The following is a 14,186-nucleotide window of genomic DNA, read 5'->3' as shown; positions in this document are numbered from 1 at the left end:
TGCATATACGTCTGCATATCCGTAACAAAGTACTTGGAAACATTTTAAATCATGCTCACCAATTTCTCGATTTAAGATTTTCTCTTCCCTGTTGCCTACAGGCTCAATTACTTTTAGGAAAGGTTGGAACAGTCTAAGGTCGCAGAGGCGACGGGTCTCGTCAAAGAATTCTTCTCTTTCTGCTTCTTGCGTAACGCTGACAAATATGTAGGAGGACTCATCTTGGAGTAGGTGGTGCAGAGGATACTTCCGGGCCTCTTTAAATAACTCGTGCTTAATGTTCACAAGTGTAGCCTCACGCAGGCATTCTAACGTCACCATCATTCCATTTGGTAATAAACAATCCACCAGTATCCTGGGGGGCATTAAATGGATCCCCCATAGTTCTCCGGAGGAAGGTCTGGGTGGCATGATTACCAAGTAAGAATGGCTATCTCCCCACGAGAAAACTATCAGCACAGCATATACCCTGCATACGGAACCTGGAAAGAGAATGAAATATGGAATTAAGTAAAATGTGTTAACTTGGCAGCCACCACAAAACAAACCAATTAAAGCCTAAGGCTGGGTTCACAGTGGAATTTCGCTGCGGCAAATCCGCCTGCAGCCACTAATTGCAGGGTTAGCTAGCCATGTGGACGAGATTTGTCAAAATCTCATCCACATGGGATGGCCAAACCATCGTGGCAAAGCCAGCAGAAGCCAGCCACAGTGTCTTTTTTTTTATTTACGTTGCGGCTGCGCTGTTCTCTATGGGAGCGCCGGCTGCAACGGAAAAGCATGCGGCCAAGTGCCACGGGTTTTAGAGCTGCGCTTTCCTGGCGGAAATCTTGTGGTTTTTTGCTTCTGCAAAACCGCAAGATTTTCGGTGAGACTCCGCCCTGTGAGAACCCAGCCTTAAAAAGTACAAATATAATGTTCCAGCCTCCGACAACCATTGGTGGGCAGGGTTCTGGATACATGCGGTTTACTGTAGCATGGGACCCTACCATTAAGAGGGAGGCAAGTGTTCTTTTAGATTGGGCATTGAAGGGTCATTTTAAAATAAGTCATGCATGTATGTAACAATGTTCTATTCACACATATAAAGCAAGACAAAAGTCTTAAAATAGTTAAAATAGCCTCCTAGAGAAAGTTGTACACAGCAGAAATGTCAAGATTAAGGGCTCATGCCCACGAGCATCGTGGGATACGCCCATGGATTAACACCACGGGAGTATCGCGAGTAAAAACAAAAGGTACTTGCTGGTGATCAAGGAATTCCGCGGTCTCCATTAATGGAGACCTCCCACTGCGTAAATCTGCGGCATATAGAACATGCCGTGATTTATTTCCCGCAACAGAAATCCGTGGTAGAATTTGGTATGTGAGCATTGGCAGGCAGAAAGTTATTAGGTTCAGTAGAACCCAATAGCCGCAGAATTCAGACGCGGGAAACGTGGTAGAATTCCGTTCATGGGCATTCACCCTAAAGGGCTTGTCTCACTTCTAGCTATTTTGCTGCAGAAAGCAGACAGCTCTGCTTATTACATAGTGGCCTGGACTGGTACTGCAGGTTGAGTCCCATTCACTTGAATAGGACTCTGGAGAACCAATCTGAGCCACTGTACAATTGTTAAAGCTGGCTATGTTAAAACTGATAAAAGATGCTATTTTCACCTGTCCCAGATCATCACAACTCCAGTGCTAGATTTCCGTCCACATGGTGCAGAGACAGCTTTTTTTTTTTTTAATAAAAGAGGGGCCAGTTAAAAAAATGTATCTTGGAAAGCCCCTTTAAAAGGGTTTTCAAGACACCAATACTATTGCAGGCCCAGCCAATCAGCGGGGTCAGGGAAATGCTGTCAGCGCTGCTATACACAGGGATCGGAAAGGAAGATGTTGCTGCGACTTGGATAGTAGACGGCGAAGCGTTCACTGAAATATATATATTCCCTACTCCCCCGAAAAATTCCCTACAACAAATTTGATAGAGTTTTCTAATACATTAGATGGAATATTAAGGCTGCTTTGTCCATGGGCATTGCGGTATCCCGCGGTGGATCTCCGCCGCGGGAGCCGCTGCCCAGGAGCAGCAGACGGATCTCCGTTGTCAGCCTTATCTGACAAATAGGATGACCGCGGAGAATCGCGGCAATTTGCAGCATGCTGCGGATTGCCGGCCGCGAGCAGAGAATCGCAATGAATCTCCGCTCATGGACAGGGGGGCGGCACTTTCCATAACGCTATGGAAAGCTTCAGACAGCATGAACTGCCGGCGAAATCATGCCTGTGGACAGGGGGCCTTAATGGTACGATTGATGAACACAATTAATCCCACCAAAAATCAACTCTCATATGGCTATGATGTCAACAGAGAAATAAAAAAATTAAAAAAGGTCAGGAATTTTAGCAAGTTGGGGTGAAAATCAGCTGTGGAGGTGTGGGGTAAAGGAGGACCTGTCCGCTCTCCAGACATCTTTGTTTGCGTATTTAAGTTCCCCATGAAATAATGCTGGAGCATCTTTTCTTACAACTATATTTTGTATTGTTCCTCTGTTCTTTCTCCAAGAAATTTGTGAATCCTCTCACATGGCCAGTAAGACTGTAGGGACAATAAAAGGTAAGATCGGGTTGTCAATTTATTCCTACCTTTTTAGGAAGCACAGAGACACAGGAGAGGTAAGAAAAGATGCACCCGATTATATGAGGAGTACAAGTACAGTGAAGCCTCTCCAGAAGATGACCACATCTCTGAGGCCACCCTCAGCTAGACCAGATTTTACAAAGATACCACATATGAAGCATACTGTCCATCTTCTTTGATAAGACCCCCTCCTACCCAGAATACCCCTTTTCAATACATGTTTGGGAGGTTGTCTCAAGGAGGTTTCACTGGGTATGTAGTAAAGTAGGCATGCCAAGAGTAACATTTCATAGTCCATGTTCACAAGCTGCGGTTGTGGGGCATTTTTTCCCTACGTGCCTGACTAATAAGTTTCACTTTCCCTCCCCAAATCTCCATTTCAATAAAAAATGCAAGCTAATTCAATTGTATCAGTTGCTATAAAGTACCTGCACTTTAATTTATTTAATGTACAGAATAGGGGATTATAAGCTTTTACAATGTTTATCAGCCAGCTTTTATCATATACAACCACTATTCAGGTATGTAGCCAGGTGAAGACTATGCTGAGAAATCAGTCTTCAGCTAGCTAACTGCATATCTGAAGAGGGCACTCCAGCTGTGCCTGCACTGTTCTCTCTAGTGCGGGCACAGCTGTTCCCATACAGCACTGTATTAATGTGTTTTAGATTTTATTGATCATCGAACATACTACGTCCTCCTGTGGCCTAACGTTCTGTCCTCCAGCGATGGTTTTAGGAGTCCTCTGTCTCCTGCTTCAGTCCCTGGTATTGTGTAAGGAGAAGCCATTCTGTGCTGCAGACGGCTTCTCCTCCCTACAGTGCGGCAGCTCCCCGCCGAACCCAATGCAGTGTCGAGGTTCAAGTGCATCAGGTTACGACAACAGGTAACCAGGTACTGTACATCTAATGCACTGAGATCTTGACAGTACATCAGGAGACCAGCTACTGTGACGGGGAGAAACCATTTGCAGCATAGAAAGCCTCCTCCTTACACAGTGCTGGCAGCAGGAGAGGAGAGAGGAAACTAGTACTAGCCTCGTGTGGCGCAGAGTGTAAGCTCTCGCCTACGACCTGAAGGTTGCAAGTTCGATCCCCACTTGCGTCAGGTAGCCGGCTCAAGGTTGACTCAGCCTTCCATCCTTCCGAGGTCGGTAAAATGAGAACCCAGCTTGGTGGGGGGTAATTAAGTAATAATTACCTGAAAGCGCTGCGTAATAAGTTGGCGCTATACAAATACCAAGATTTATTTATTTTAATAAAACCTGCCCTGAGGGATTGAGCAGTGGAGACCAGGAGGACCAAGTATATTTAAAGGGGTTGTCTCGCGGCAGCAAGTGGGGTTATACACTTCTGTATGGCCATATTAATGCACTTTGTAATATACATCGTGCATTAATTATGAGCCATACAGACGTTATACACTTACCTGCTCTGTTGCTGGCGTCCTCGTCTCCATGGTGCCATCTAACGCTGTCTTCTCCTTCCATTTAGACGCGCTTGCGCTGTGCGGTCTTCTGCTGTGTTCAATGGAGCCGCTCTGGCGGAGAGCTGGTCTGCACATGCGCAGAAGACCTCGGCGGCGCGAGCACGCCGGAGCGGCTCCATTGAGTTGTTCACCATGTTTGCCTGGCTTTCCCCCAGGTACTCTGGTTTCCTCTCACACGCCAGTAACAAACTTCTAGGCGAACTTAGATTGGGAGATCCAATGGAGGACATAAGCCTATATCAAGTGATATACAGCGCTGTGGAATATGCATGTGCTATATGAAAGGAGTAAAATAAATTAGGCTTAACTGTAAGAGAAAAAAAAAAAACAATAGTAATAACTCATTTGGTACAATATGTCACGGGAAAAAAACCAATAGACTTAGTAGCTGAAACATCTAAAAACTGTATGAAAAAAATGGAAACTTGGTGAAGTGTTGAAGCGCTGCAGACAGGGGAAGGGAGTTAATTTCCCTTAGTGATTGAAATGTCAAACTGTCTAGCATCTTGGGAGACAATAGTGCTGTGTGAGCTGGAACGATGAATGGCATATCCTCAGGTCCCTCTGCTTCCTCTCTCACAGGAAAGGGTTCAGGAAAGTGCTCTACCTCCATCAGGAGAGGACAAAAACAGGGAGAACAGAAAACGGCCCTCTCCCATGTATAAAACAGTTCAGCTCTTTCATGGCCAGCCCTTCATTCTCTTAAAAGGAAAATCTGCCCTAAAATGATGCTGTGAAAATACTGGGACTTCCACAAAGATATTAAAAATTGTGAAATTCCACCCCAATTTGACATGAAAACGCCTTGCATCCACAGGGAATTCACACGGTGGCGAGCATTATATGGGGCCATGGTTCACTGCCCCCACCACACTCATCCGTGTGAAGTTATCCTAAGGATTTGCTGACAGATATACTCCGCCTAACAATCTGTGGCAGATATCTGAGGCAGAGCCTTGAATTTCTGTCACGGATTAGCATTTGAAGATGTCGTGGATTCGCACATGCGTTAGCTTGTTCATAGGCGCTAAATTACTTGCAGCTACGCTGTCGCAGATTCTGCAGAGGGGTATAAGCTGCTGCCCGAGACCTCTGGTGGTACTTTATGTCAACATACCCACTCCTCCTTTCCCGACATCTGCTGACAGGGGAGAGACAGCACACCTCTGTACAAATTACAGAGTCCAGCGCTCCTGCAAACTTTGCTCTAATGTGCAGCTAATATAATGTGTACTAAAAAGAAAGTTCAAACAATCACATAAGTAATAACAGGTAGGAAAAAAAGTTGCTACCAACTTGTAGAGAGCAGCTTGAAAACTAAGTCACCACTCACATCCGCGTAGGAGGAGCTGAGCAGGTTGTATATAGCTTTACGGTGAAAGATTCAGCCTAACTTGTGCTTTATTCATATGAACCTAAACTCATTCCAAGTCGAATAGTCCAATGGGCGGTCCCATCAGAGATGGACAGCTGTCTGTGTACATACAGGGACAGATGTCAGTCACTGATAGCTCCGCCCACTGGACCGTTCAGCTCAGAATATGCAGAGATATAAATGAATACAATACAAGTTATAATGAATCTATATATCAATCCGCTCAGTTCCTCCTGCTCTACCACATCATGCCTGTGGCCTGGACAGTGTCTTTGAGCTGACAGATTCCCTTTAACAGCTGCATTATAAAATTAAAAACCAACGGATGCAAAACAGATGCAGAAATGGAGACGATACATGTCCACTTTCAACGGAAAAGTTTGACGGTTCCATCTAGAAAAAGGAAACACTGATCTTCATTTCCGTTAGGCTTCCGTTTCTCAATAATTTGTGGAGACGGCCACGATTTGTCCGTGTGAAATCACATGCGGAAAACAAATCGTGGCACGCTCTATTTCTGTGCAGAGGCCCGCACAGAGATCTCACTCCCGTCCCGCCGGCTCCGCTTTGCGCATGCTGGCCGGCACATCAAAGAGTCGGAGCCGTGGGAGAGGTGAGTGCCACACTGGTCCCTGCAAGGGCTCGGGTCCCGCTGTGAGACTTCTCGCAGTGGGATCCAACCCGGCCATCTGCGGGCAGCCTAAAACGGATCCACAAGGCTGTACTCACACGCCTGGACTGTTATCTGGAAAATGGTCCAGTTTTTTGTGGGATTGTTTTGCAAGTTTTATGTGCGTAAAAAATGTTCCTTGTTCTCTGAATGTTTCATGGTCCCCATGGCTACACGGGTTAAACACTGACTGCACTCATACCATGTGCATTCAGGCAGGTTTTTGGTTTTGTTTCTTTAATGCATCCATTGACTTGAACGGGCGATTCTCTACGGAACATTGGGCCACGATAGAACTGGACTGTTCATCTTGCAACGCACAAAACTCGCCCAGGAGACTCGCCGATGTAACTACAGCATTAAGTGATATAAAGGTGGGATAGAAGTGGAAACCATTCCATTGCATCCATTTCCACTGACTTCAAGGGGAAGAAAAACACACACAGAAATCAACTGTTCAGTTACGGTTCCAATACTGTGAACTGAAAAATTGCGCTGCTGACTGCTATGTTCTCTGTCCAAATAACACAACAGACACAAACTGAGCGAACAGAAATGTTTCCCCCACTGAAATCTTTGGGATTTTTAAAGGATACTTTTTTTTTTTTTGCCCAGAAAACACAATGCTGGCTTAGGTGTTTTACCGCTGTGGAGCTGGTGGCGAGCCCGCCTATCGCCACATATGGCAGCCAAATTGTACTGCGCATGACAGCATCTCTCACGCACGGACAAACGCGGACCACCTGTTTTTTTGGGGGGCTATATTTCCTGCATTTACGTATTGGTGGCGTGCATATAAAAAATAAAAATTATTTATATATATATATATATATATATATATATATATATATATATATATATATATATACACACATACATTATATATATATATATATATATATATATATATATATACACACATACATACATACATACATCCACACCTATAGAGAACAATGGGCTCTATTGCACGTATATACGTGGCAAAATAGAACACACTGTCCTTTTTTGTGTTCGCATATTACGCAATTCCAAAACGCTAATGTGAGTGGAACTGTGTAGGGCAATGTAATTGCCTGCAAATTACCGCATGCCATAAGGGCGTACAGCGCTAGCGTAATATGTAGTAATCGCACATTCATGTCAGACCGGCCTTAGGGGGTCTCACACGAACCAATTTTAATTGCGGCATCCGCAACTACCGTCAGTGTGGGTTTTCCGCAGCAAAACGCAGGCATTGAAAGCCGTGTAGTTCTGATTTTTCCTTCACACTCGTGGATACGTATTGCGTATTCTGCAAGCGGAAGACAAATCGCAGCATGCTCTACTTTGCCGCAGACTGCCTCTATTGAAGTCAATGGAGGTGTCCAACCCGCCAGCCATACATAACATTACATATGGGCTGCGGATACTGCGTGATCCCTTAGGGACGGCACGGTAATACAAACAAGGAAAAAAGGCTGTACTGCACAGAGGTCAGGGCGCTGTGGTCAGCCGTGTACAGGTCACTGAGGCACACAGGGTCACCAAACTATGTGCTGCAATCCGACTTGTTCGTGTGACCCTGGCCTTAGGTGGATACAAGATATCAGACACAGGTGCAGGTACACAACATCCCCTGTAGCACGCACTTTGCTGTTCTTTTAGCAATGGGGGTGCAGCTAGTAGCCTCACCCCTTGCGACAACAAACATGACAGGATGTGGTCAGTAGGCCCCTAAAGAACCTCGTTAACACAACCAGCGTGCGCCGTCCTTGTAAGAATCACCAATTATTTCCTTTGGGAGGCAAAAAAACCGGCATCGCACCTGGACGTAAATGCGATTATTATGAAAGTCTGAAGCAATTTTTACTATTGGAACAACATGCGCAAAACATCGCAGTCTCAGGTAAGATGGCCAGTTTAGGCATACGATACGGGGCAGTATCAGCGGCCGGTGTAATACAGCCAGTCACCAGCAGCATACAGGGGCGCTGCTGCTGCAGGCAAATCACAGCTCGTCCTCTGGAAAAAGTCTGGCTGCCCGACAAGCTGTGACAGCGCCCCTCAGCGGTGGAGGAGGCTGCAGCAGCTACAGGTCCCCATATGGATCGTCCCTGCTAGACAGGGAGCCGCACCAGTCGCTGTCACCACACATCCTCCGCCTGACACGTAAACAAGCCGCCCGCCATGCTCTGCTCTCCCGGAGTGAAGCGGATTACCTGCGGTCTTTGAGCTCCAATTACTTCGCGTTCCGCTACCGAGCTCCGTTCTTCCCCATCCTCCCCCGGTCGGGGGAAGAGGAGGTGTCCGGGACAGGCAGAGGAGCCCGGCCGCGGTTTCTCAGTGCGTCCGGTTCCGGCTCCTCATACACGGCTGGTTTTGTTATTTTTCTTCCTCCTCCCCCCTCCTTCTCCTCAGCCGCTCCGTTTCCGGTCCCGCTTCCGGCTTCCGGTGACGTCACGCGCCTCCTCACACGCTCGGCTCATTTTTTTTCCCTTTTTTTTCAATTCCTAACGCTTTATTTATAAATTACATTTAGGACACCGGGCTGGTGTAATGCTATATATGGGTGTCGTACAGAAACTGATATGTTCACGCTTCTTTACAAATAAATGCTTCGTGTGAAGTCTCATGGCAGCAGTTGGACAAGCTGGCAAAGACAGATGAGGAGTATCTGCAAATACAATGTGCAGAAGTCTCAGTAGTGCCCAGCAGGGGCGCGCGAGGAGCAATACTGATCGTGGGATCTAGCGTACTGGAATACATATTATATGATCTAAGTTATCTAACCCATTTGAAAACACTCATAGCACGCGTTTAACCCCTTAGGCCAGTCTTACATGACCGGATTTGAATTACGGATGCCGTGATCGCAGCATACTCTTTATTTTCCGCCCGTATGGGCTCCATTGATGCCTATGGCTGCGAGGGATCCGCAGTGCGTATAAGCTGAAATTCCGGCTGAAGAAGAATAGAGACGGATTTCACAACGGGCTTAGGCTACTTTTTGAAGTTATTCCCTGCTTGCAATATTTCATCCGCACAGACGATACGGGTACATCTGCGCGAAAAACCGCATGCATAAGCGACCATTCACAATTTGTTTCTGTGATCACTCACAGATCTAACATTGCTGATATCCGCAAGCGGAATCTGACCCGTTCATGTGAGCCCAGCCTTACACTAGTTCCACCCGGGTGATCGTGGCACGATCACAACTTTTTCCCCGCGATTTTTGAGCTTCAGCGCTGCTCTTTCTCACAAACACATCACTGCCACTTGTGATTTTTTTAGCATAAAAGTCAATAGGACTTTCTAATGTTAAAAACGCATCGCACTACAAACGCAAGTTCGTACTTTGTTTTTTTTTTAAATCAAATTTTTTATTGACATTTTGAATTTTGTAACAAACAACGACATGCTATAGGAATGTAAGACAACGTCTCCAGTAGTAAATAGAAATCATCAATAAGCAAAAAATAGTTCCTTGAGATACCAAATGCTCAATTTTAGTTCAGAGACAAAAAAGTCAGCGATATTAATAACCATTGGAAAGGGAGATCCACATCCGGGGAAAGCCCCAGACGGGATCACTCTGGGTCCAATCCAATATCCAAGAACAAGGGGTGGGAAGACAGATACAGTAGGGAGCTCACTACGAAGGATAGGATCAGGAGGGGAGATTTAGGGTGGGGGTGGGGGGGGGGGTAGAGAACAGTAGGGGGGTCGTCTCGTACCACCTCAGTCGCCGTCTCTCATGTAACCCGTTCCAAGCGAGACCAAGTATAAACATACTGATGAGACCCAGTAAGACCCGGGGGTCCTCCTCCCATCGTGAGGGCCGAACCTTGGGGAGGTGATGTAATAATATGATGTGATAGTGATAGTGTTGATAAAGATAATAATAAAAATAATAATAATGTTAATAATAATAAAAATAATAAATAATAATAATCAGGGGGATCAAAAGTCCAGATACCAGAAAGACATGCGGAAGGGAGGGGGGACTGGTGCCATCTTCACGAGGACTCAGGGGCCTCCCAGGCTTAGCCCATATCCCTCCTGATGGCTCGCCAAGGGCTCCACGTCTCCAAGAATTTCTCGTGGGAACTATTGGCATAACTGCTCAGCTCCTCTAAGCTGGCCAGGAGATCAACCCTCTCTTTCCATTTCGTCAAGGAGGGAGGATCCTTCCTGAGCCATAGAAGAGGGATGAAAGACTTAGCAACATCTATCAAGAGTGCTATCAATTTATTCCTCTGCGGGTGGAAGGTAGTGGACGGCCTCCACAGAAAAACCACCTCAGGGGAAAGGACCAGCCCCGGTGCTAGCCTACACAGCACGCACCCAACCTCTTTCCAGAAGGGAACCAACACCGGACAGTCCCACCATAGATGTAGATAGGAGCCGGGCCCAGAGTCACACCTCCAGCAAGTTCCCTTAGATGTAAGTTTGTGATCCAACAGCCACTGGGGAGTTCTGTACCATCTAGACAACAGCTTATAGTGTGATTCCTGCGAAGTGACACATGGGGAGGCGCCAAATGAGTTGCTGAGGACGACCCTCCTATCACTCTCTGACAGAGAGATCTTGAGCTCCTTCTCCCAGGATGTGATGAACGCGGGTTTATAGTTGCGTGGGGGAGATACAAATTGCTTACGAATGACAGCGAGTTTCCTCTTAGCTTTGTTTTGATCTTTAAGGGAGTTCTCAAAATTAGTCAAGGGTCTGGTTGACCTATGCCTAGTTAGAAACTTCCTGAAGATGTGCTCTATATGCATTGTCACGAGAAAGGGAAGCTTATGCCCGGGCAACAGAGCCTCCAAAATCCCCGAGGGGGGCAGGTGAGCCCACGTTTGTAAGTCTGCTAGTTTTCTATCAGAAAGGGTCCGCCAACTACTTGCGGAGCATGGGTCTAGTTGAAGTCCCATTACCAAATGTAGGGCATTTAAAGGAATGAGAGGTGAGGGCGGAGGTGCCAGCTCATCCCCCAGCCTAAGCCAGGTCTCCATGACCCCTCTCAAGAGGGGGCCACCTCTCCCTCGTCCCCGTAGAATCTGCTTCGGGAACCATAAATCTCCCAGAAGAGTGGGTCCATGAGATAGTAGAGCAAGATCCTGTACCATATGATCCTTAATTGGGTATACCAACTCCATCCAGAGGCCAAGCTGGGTAGACAAGTATAAGTCCCTGGGGTTAGGCAGATCTATTCCCCCGTCCGTCCTTCTCTTCTCTAGCAAACTGTGAGCCAGTCTCGCCCTTCTGCCCCTCCAGACATAGTTCAAGATCACTGCGCGTAATGACTTAAAGAAAGAGTTAGGAATATGGATCGGGAGGAGACATATCCTATATAAGAGAATTGGCATGACGTAGGATTGAAGAATATTCCTTCTCCCTAACCATGACAGAAAAGGAAAGTCGTATGAGCGCAACAGATTCTTTATCCTAGGCAGGAGGGGAGCGAAATTAGCCGAAAATAAATCCTCTACTTTCTTAGTTAATCTAATGCCCAGGAATTCAATGTCTGCTGTAGCCCACGTGAAGGGTGAGTTTGACTGCAGTGCCCATCTCCGGCTAGCTGAGATCGAAATGCCCAGGACCTGTGATTTTGAATAGTTTATTTTAAAATTAGATAAGGAACCGAATTCCTCCAACAGCCTAGTGAGACGAGGCAGGCCTTCCTCTGGATTAGAAACCAAGAAGACAATGTCGTCTGCGTACGCGGCTAGGGAGAGGGTTTTCTGTCCTATTTTTAGCCCTCGGATGTTCGTATCTATCCGCACTTTCTGCAAGAACGGCTCAAGGGCGAGAATAAATAGGGAGGGAGATAGGGGACATCCCTGACGCGTACCATTACTGATGTTAAATGAAGGTGATAGGATCTCATTAATTTTTATTTTGGCATATGGTGAGGCGTAGAGAGAAAAAATGGCGGCAATGAAAGTGGGAGGTATTTTAAATTGGGAGAGCACTGTTTGTATGTAGAGCCAGTCGACCCGGTCAAAGGCTTTTTCGGCGTCAGAGCCTACTAAAGCCAGAGGGTTGTTAGAGATTTGTGCGTGATTTATAGCGTATAAGAGTCTGATTGAGTTATCTCTGCCCTCTCTTCCTCTGACGAAGCCAGCCTGTTCCTCCTTTATAAGGGATGGGATGTAGCTATCTAGTCTTTTTGCGAGAAGTTTGGCCCACATCTTCACGTCAAAGTTAATTAGAGAGATGGGCCTGTAGCTCCCGCAGGCCTCAGGGTCTTTATTCTCTTTGTGAATTAACGTAATGTGCGCTTCCTGCGCCTGTTTAGGCAGAGCGCCTCCTTGCAGCAGGGAGTTAAACAATTCTGTTAAATGCGGGATCAGGCATGATTTAAAGACTTTATAATAGGCGGCAGGAAGGCCATCAGGGCCAGGGCTTTTGCCCGAGGGGGACGAGGTCAGGATGTCCTCCACCTCCCAAGCGGAGACTGGCTTCGTCAGGGTCTCAACCGCCTCCTCGCTCAAGCAGGGCAGATCTAACTCGTCCAAAAAAGCCTGTATCCGAGTGAGAGCTGTCTGTCTCTCTTCCGGGGTGTAGGGGGGTCTAATGTTATACAATTGGGAGTAAAACGCTTGGAACTCCTCCGCTATATCCTTTGAGGACGTAACGGTCCTACCCGTACCAGTTTTTAAGGAGCTAATGAAGTTCCTTTTTTGGGCTTTCTTGATAAGGGCTGAGGTCCACTTACTCCCTCTATTACCCTGTATGTATACAGTTTTTTGTAAATGCAGGTATTTCTTATTGTATTTTTCATCAAAGTCTTTTTTCAGCTCCCTCCTGAGACTGGTTAGCTTCTCTAGAGAGGCCTTGCATTGGGAGCTTTTCGCAGCTAGTTCTAGTTTGGTAATTTGCTGTAGCTTTTCATCTGTCTCTTTTTGAAGTTTTGTCTTAATTCTAGCACTCAACGCGATTAACAAGCCTCTCATATAGGCCTTGTGAGCCTCCCATGTCATAGGCACTGAGACCTCAGAGGATTTATTCAAATGGAAGAATTCCTCCAAGCGGGACCTGAGGTATTGTCTATCCTCTTCTGCGTCCAGGAGCGCTGGGTTCAATCTCCAGATCCATTCGCGGGGGGGGGGGGGGGGGAGGGGTAAAGTCGATCCAAATGTGGAGTGGGGCGTGGTCGGAGACCAGTATGGAATCTATTTTAGCCCCCCTGAGTGAGCCCAACAGGGATGAGTGGATAAGAAAATAATCAAGGCGTTGGAAGGAATGGTGGACATGGGAATAAAAGGTAAAGTCTTTCGTAGATGGGTTGAAGTGTCTCCAAGCATCCACCAAACCCAACCCCGAGAGACTACGGTATAGACGACTCAGCTTAGTTTGAGACACGTAGGACTTTCCAGTCGACGAGTCGAGGATAGGGCTTAGAGTCAAATTCAGATCACCTCCCAGGAGAATGGGGCCCTCTGCAAAATACTTCAGGGTCTCAAGCTGTCCTAGCAACCATGGCACCTGCCCCACATTGGGAGTGTACAAATTGGCGATTGTCACTTTTTGATTTTGAAGTTTACCTCTTAAAAAGAGGACTCTTCCCTCTTTGTCCGAATGTTGAGCCTCACACATAAAAGCTACCGAGTGGTGGAACAGAACAGAGACTCCCCTAACAGCGGATGTTGGATGCGTGCTGTGGTATGCCTGCCCAAACTGTTTCCCAGGGAGTGATAGCCGTCTATTTCCCCTGAAGTGGGTCTCCTGCAAAAAAGCGATTTTAGTTCCACACCTTCTCAGTAGCATCGCTATGTGGTGCCTCTTGGATGGGGAGTTCAGTCCCTTCACATTCCACGAGGTCCATTTCAGTGGGTCGCTCATGTCAAGACGGTCGCTGGCAGGCCTAGCTTCAGAATACGTGGGAGAGAAGGAGACGTTAATCTCAGATGGGGGGGATCAGAAGCCCCTTCAATATGCAGGGGCGCTTACCCGGATGAACGAGACTGGTTGGTCAAGGGAGAGAGGTCTAGGACAGAAGACAGCACTAGGGAGAGACTGGGTGGGTGGGGGGGGGGGGGTAC

General features: G+C 46.8%; 1 protein-coding gene across 1 annotated transcript in view; it reads right to left on the bottom strand.

Annotated features, from left to right (window-relative positions):
- Positions 1–8,567, bottom strand: part of PIK3CA (phosphatidylinositol-4,5-bisphosphate 3-kinase catalytic subunit alpha) — a 53,369-nt gene extending 44,802 nt beyond the window's left edge. The window contains exons 1-2 of the mRNA XM_066601405.1: positions 8,361–8,567; positions 60–482 (exon numbers count right to left, since the gene is read on the bottom strand). Coding sequence (XP_066457502.1) covers positions 60–411 — 352 coding nt within the window. The 5' untranslated portion in view covers positions 412–482; positions 8,361–8,567. The remainder of the gene's footprint in view (positions 1–59; positions 483–8,360) is intronic.
- Positions 8,568–14,186: the final 5,619 nt, after the last annotated feature.

This window comes from Eleutherodactylus coqui, chromosome 1, assembly GCF_035609145.1.
Source record: "Eleutherodactylus coqui strain aEleCoq1 chromosome 1, aEleCoq1.hap1, whole genome shotgun sequence".
NCBI lineage: Eukaryota > Metazoa > Chordata > Amphibia > Anura > Eleutherodactylidae > Eleutherodactylus > Eleutherodactylus coqui.
The sequence above is the reverse complement of the archived record's forward strand: the minus strand, read 5'-3'. Positions and strand labels throughout refer to the sequence as shown.